Genomic DNA, 6000 nt, shown 5'->3' on the forward strand with positions numbered 1-6000 from the left:
ATTTCTTTTCTTGTCAAATTTTATCATTTCAGTATTGTTTATGTAGTTGTACTGAACAAAGTTCATACATGGCATATGTAACTTAGACAAGAATTCTGTGCCTGTGTCAATCATGGACACCACTTGTTTGGCATTACAACCATGCAAACCAGATGTGATGTCATCTCTGTTCAGTTACATATAGTATTGGAATTCGGAAGGTATACTAATTAATGCATAGTTCATTGAGTATGGAACTATCTATCTATCTATCTATATATATATATATATATATATATATATATATATATATATATATATATATATATATAGAGAGAGAGAGAGAGAGAGAGAGAGAGAGTAGTGTTCGTGCGCAGCTGCTCGGATAGCTCGGATAGCTTATCTGAGCAGCTGCTTCAAAAACTCATGTGGCCCACATTTTTTGGGGTGATCCAAAGCATTCATTTGAAAGGCCCTTCCATGGATAGGGTGTGTACAAAAAATCAGCCCTATAGAATCATCCTAACCCAATCAAAGGTGGAGGGGGAAATGGACAGACACTGTTTCTGACCATTTTTTCCCTCCACAAATGGCAGGGTTAGGATGATCCTAAAGGGCTGATTTTTGGTACGCACCCTATCCATGGAAGGGCCTTCCAAATGAATGCTTTGGATCACACAAAAAATGTGGGGCCACATGAGTTTTTGAAGCAGCTGCTCAGATAAGCTATCTGAGCAGCTGCGCAGAAACACTTTTCTCATATATATATATATATATATATATATATATATATATATATATATATATGCGGAAATGGTTTGTGTGTAGCTGCACATATAGCTTATCTGTGCATGGCTGCCACAAACCATGGGGGGCCATATTTTTGGAGGGATCCAAAGCATTCATTTGGAAGGCCCTTCCATGGATAGGGTGTGTACCAAAAATCAACCCTATAGGATCATCCTAACCCAGTCAAAGTTGGAGGGGAAAATGGACAAACACTGTCTCTGCCTTTTTTCCTTCCACAGATGGCAGGGTTAGGATGATCCTATAGGGATGATTTTTGGTACACACCCTATCCACGGAAGGGCCTTCCAAATGAATGCTTTAGATCCCTCCAAAAATTTGGCCCCCCCATGGTTTGTGGTAGCCATGCACAGATAAGCTATTTGTGCAGCTGCACACAAACCATTTCCTCTCTCTCTCTCTCTCTCTCTCTCTCTCTCTCTCTCTCTCTCTCTCTATATATATATATATATATATATATATATATATATATATATATATATTGTACACATTTACTTTGCATGTTAAAAAGATAATATTATGTCAACAAGACCAAAAGAAGAGAAAAAAAATACATTTATGATTTTTGAAAATAGCCATGTCATCATTTGTTCTACATCCATGTCAAGCATTCCACTTTTTTCTTCAATTAGCATGTCCTTGTTGCATGGTATATGACTTCTATTTCCTGCTAGCTGCTTTAATGTGTTGAATGTCAGTTGATGATCATTATGGGTCTATGCCTCTTCACGTATGATGTCTCTCCATAGTAGGTATAATTACTGTTTTATGTGTTTTGGATGTTGACGAAATGCAAGGGGATCTTCCCTATTTCTTTTTCTGTCTATCCCAACACAGATGTTGTATTTCCCAGTTCCTATACAAAGGAGCAAAGACCCGCATTTCTTTTATCTTCTCCTTCTAGGATTGCACATACAATTTAGTGGCCGCCGTTGTCAAATGTAGTCAACATGGTTTGAGATGTAGCCGATGCCCCTCATTTCTATGTAGAATGAATGATATAGCTTAACTTAGTTTTCACTTTTCATTAGTTGTCATACTCAATATTGAGGGAGTCAGGTCTTTTGCTGTTGTAATGTTCCTCTATATTGAGAAATCAGTTCTTCTGTTGCGTTACAGGTTCCTCCATATAGAGGAATCAGATCTTCTAGTGTATTTAATGTTCCTTTATAGACTGAGGCAAGTCTATGAAGTTTCTCTTATATATAGAAAACTCGGGCCTCAAATTATATTACAGGTACCTTTATATAGGGCAGTGGGGCGATCTGGCCTGCTTTTTCAATCAATGTTCGGCCATAAAGACAGATGCAGATATTGCTGCAAGGTGTAAGAAGTCTTGGTCTAGTGTCAATTTATATAGAAGAGCAATGAGGTGATCTGTAGAATTACTTGTTACTCCATGGAAGAGACTACTCCTCTGTCCTAGGGCATGTTTCTCTACGTATAGTGTCAGCTCTCGTTTATCATGTCTGCAACCCTTCAGGGACATTGTAGTCTTGCAACACACACACAGTTGCTCATCCTTGTCTGCTTTGCTTGCTTGCATTGTCGACCTAAATATTTTTGTTAGAGTGAAGAATCATCAACTTCAATATCCTTATAAATGCAAGAAAGGTGGACAAGACGTAATAAGTAGATATCAATTTGCCGTTAACCTTCTCATGAACGAAATAAAAATCCCCTCTGGGTATTTAATCCTCATAAAACACCTAATTAGTAGCAATGCATGTAGCGGATTGATTATCGCAATACATCTTCATTGGCTTGCAGGCTTCAAATCCTAATTCTCCCATCAATGTCTTCAACCATACTAGCTCTCACATGTGCCACGGCTCAATGATCTGCTTTTGCACTAGATCGTGCAACTAGATTATGCTTCTTGCTGCTCCATGTGACTAAATTTCCCCCCAAAAAATACTGTAACCCATTTTAGAATGTATATGAGAAGGCGACCCTGTCCACTCTGCATCTGAGAAACTTCCACTCTTAGATGATTATTTTTCTTGAAAATAATCCCTTTGACAAGGTCCCCCAAAATAATCCCTAGACGAAGGGGTTAATATTTGCTTCGTAAAATTTTGCCAATGGGCGAAGAATATCATTAGCTGTTCGAATGGAAGAACCCTCCCTTGATATTGGAGAAATAACCCAGCTGGGGCTAGAATTGTCTGTGTAGTCATTGATTCAAGCTGTAGAATTTTAAGGCCCTTTTGAAAAGATGAGGGAACTCTGAAGCCAAAGTGGAAGTTCTTCTCCATTTTTCTAACCATAAAAAAAATGTTAGCCTCATTATCAACATTAAATCAGGCACCTTTAATGATTTTGATGAATTTCATATCTCTAGGATTTCCAAATGTGTGATCCCCCCGCCCTCCATTCACCAAGGCAGAGGCAGCCTCTAGATTTTTAGTATTTGACCACAATGATTTTAGTTCACTGATCTTCTGGTCCAAAAACCAAGCTTCACCGCCACTTTTTCAGACTGGAATTCTGATTTCTAATGCATATGACTCCAAGACCCCATCTCTTTGGATTTACACACATTCCTTCCTGCCACCGGTGAAGGAATTTTGTATGATGACAGACAATACGTTGAATACACATTATTCTTTTTTTCTTAGTTACCTCTATACCCAACAAAAAGAATAGAAAATTTTTAGTACCTGTTTGGAGCTATGGAGGATTGATAAGCCCATTCGTCAGCTTCACCATTTCAATTTCCATTTACGCCTCCATTTTAGATGTCACACATGTAGGGAATAATTGGAGCTGTTGGCCTTGTCAACCGCCGCATAACTTATGGCACACTTGATGGTCCCAAAGCTAACGGATGATCCTAACCTCTTGAACAGACAAGTTTCTGTAAGATTTTCCAAGAAAATATTCAGTGTCTCAACATGTGCCACGTGGATGAAGAGGTAGATGAGAAAAGAATTTCAATTGCATAAGTTTATTCCTTATTTATAGAATAACTTATTTTCCATTATCATTATACAGCTGTATAGACTGGCATTGTATAAGGTCTCACACCATGATGCTATGCATGTCTAAATTACATAGGCCCATGCATTGCCAAGTTGATGCTTCTTTACTAATTACTGTTTAGAACCAAAGTATTTCATTTTCTCATCTTTCTCCAAATGGATATGATTTTGTAAGATCACTGATATCTTGATTTCTCAACACTTCTTTGGAGTAGGCTGAAAGAGATCCAATGCCTTTGCATCGTGCATCAAGGGTATTGATTAATATGCAAATGGAGAATGGTGATTATCCACAGCAGGTAATTCTATGACACTCCATTTAACCATTTTAAAGCAATTCATGTTGTCAGTTTTAAAGTATCTCTGAATGTAACATATCCGCGAACAGCTGATATGGTACTTTCAAATTTATTGGTGATACCCAATGCGGCTATGATGTCTTTCTTTTTAATTCTGAAGTGGGAAGCAGGAAAAGTAGGCCAGATGTCAAATTTTGAGACGTTTTCAATATAGTAAATAATGTTAGATTAGGGGAATGATATCCGCACTCCATTATTTTTATAATGGCACTCTACATTCTGTTAACCACATCTATGATTTACTGTTGGATTTTGGGAATTGTAGCAGCTTTTAAAAGCTAATTAGAGAAGTGTGAAATCTTTATCAAAAAGAAAAAGAAAAAGAAAAGAAAAAACAATAAAATTAGAAAAGTGTAGAGTAAGAGTGGAATGATACTATTGAAACAAGGGAGTGCAGATATCATTTCCCTAAAATTATTGGTTAAAATCCTTACTGGGGAACATACACATATGTATAAAGGGAAATGATATTGACTCTCCCTTGTTTTGATAATGGCACTCATTTAAACTTTTCTAATGTGCCATGAAAGGCTGTTATAATTCCCAAAAAACCATCAACAGCCAATCAGAAAAGTTAAGTAACGATTGCAGTGCAGATATCGCTTCATAGAGAGAGAGAGAGAAGGGGCTATTTGGTTTGTGGATAAGCAGGATTTGCATTCTTGTTTTTTTTTTTTTTTTTTTTCAAGATAAGCAGGAAAAGACGGGTGTGCTTGATCCTGAATTCCACTTTTCTATCCACAAGGCAGTTGTCGCACTGAGAAATCAGAACTGTTTATGCTGCATACTAGAACTCATTAACTCTCTCTCTCTCTCTCTCTCTCTCTCTCTCTCTCTCTCTCTCTCTCACACACACACACACACACACAGGGAGATATTCCAATGAAAAATGTGTGGGGAAGAAGAAGAAGAGCCATTATAATTTGAAATGTTTGAAGGATGAACCGTTATGAATGTCGTAGGGACGTGACTCGAGAGGATTATAGTGACATGAGAGTGAGATGGAGTGGTTAGTTATGGTTAGTGATAGTATTCAAATTTGCTTGGAAATGACTACAACTGATCAAAAGCATTAAAATTATTTTATAACTATACATGGCCTCTATTCCTCTGTTGATTTCTGATGCTCTTTGTTTATTTGCTTGCTTTCTCTATCACAGGAGATAATGGGTGTCTTCAATAGGAACTGTATGATCAGTTATTCTGCATACAGGAACATTTTTCCAATATGGGCACTTGGAGAATACCGTTCTCGAGTTCTGCATGCCGCTAAAGAACATTGATATTCCGAAAATCTGTTTCCATTTTGTTTTCAACAATGTGAATATAGTATTTCCTGTTTCTTTGAAACCAGATCCAATCTTTTCTGAATTCTAATTTAAAGATTAACATCCTGGAAATGAACAGGAAAAAATTATAACCAGAGTCCCTTATGTAGGGAGAATAAGACTCTCTTTGGATATGCTTCTCCCACCATCAATGGATGAGCTTTGACCCTTCATCAAAAGCTGGTGTTTTTTGGCCTCCCCAAGTGAGAATGGATTTTTGCAGGCTTTGATTGAGCAAATGGATCTTCATTTGGTATTAGATTAAAAGCAGAATCGCCATAAACAAGCATGAAAGCAGGACACCAAGGCCTTAAGGATTTAATCAGAAACTTCCCTGCCAAGAGTATGTCAATCTGATCGAAAAGTGGAAATTGCAAGGAACTCCATGGGTTAGTCACCCAGAACCTCAATACCCATGGCTCTATTGTATGATGATCCACTTTATTCATATGGTAGGTCTGACTATGGGTAGACAGTGGTACAAATTTTCACACTTATTGGACAAACCTAAATTGTCATAAATTGCATGGTTCAAAACAAAAT

General features: G+C 37.4%; 1 protein-coding gene across 2 annotated transcripts in view; it reads left to right on the top strand.

Moving 5' to 3' along the window:
* CAS1 (cycloartenol synthase 1) overlaps positions 1-5552 on the top strand; it is a 31731-nt gene extending 26179 nt beyond the window's left edge. For both annotated transcript variants that reach the window (XM_077382502.1, XM_077382501.1), the window contains exons 18-19: positions 3986-4069; positions 5290-5552. In XM_077382502.1, coding sequence (XP_077238617.1) covers positions 3986-4069; positions 5290-5412 — 207 coding nt within the window. In that variant the 3' untranslated portion in view covers positions 5413-5552. The remainder of the gene's footprint in view (positions 1-3985; positions 4070-5289) is intronic.
* The last annotated feature ends 448 nt before the right edge of the window (positions 5553-6000 follow it).

This window comes from Tasmannia lanceolata, unplaced genomic scaffold (genome assembly GCF_043159265.1).
Source record: "Tasmannia lanceolata isolate RefF3 unplaced genomic scaffold, GAP_Taslan_0.1 ptg000006l, whole genome shotgun sequence".
In the NCBI taxonomy this organism is placed as follows: Eukaryota; Viridiplantae; Streptophyta; class Magnoliopsida; order Canellales; family Winteraceae; genus Tasmannia; species Tasmannia lanceolata.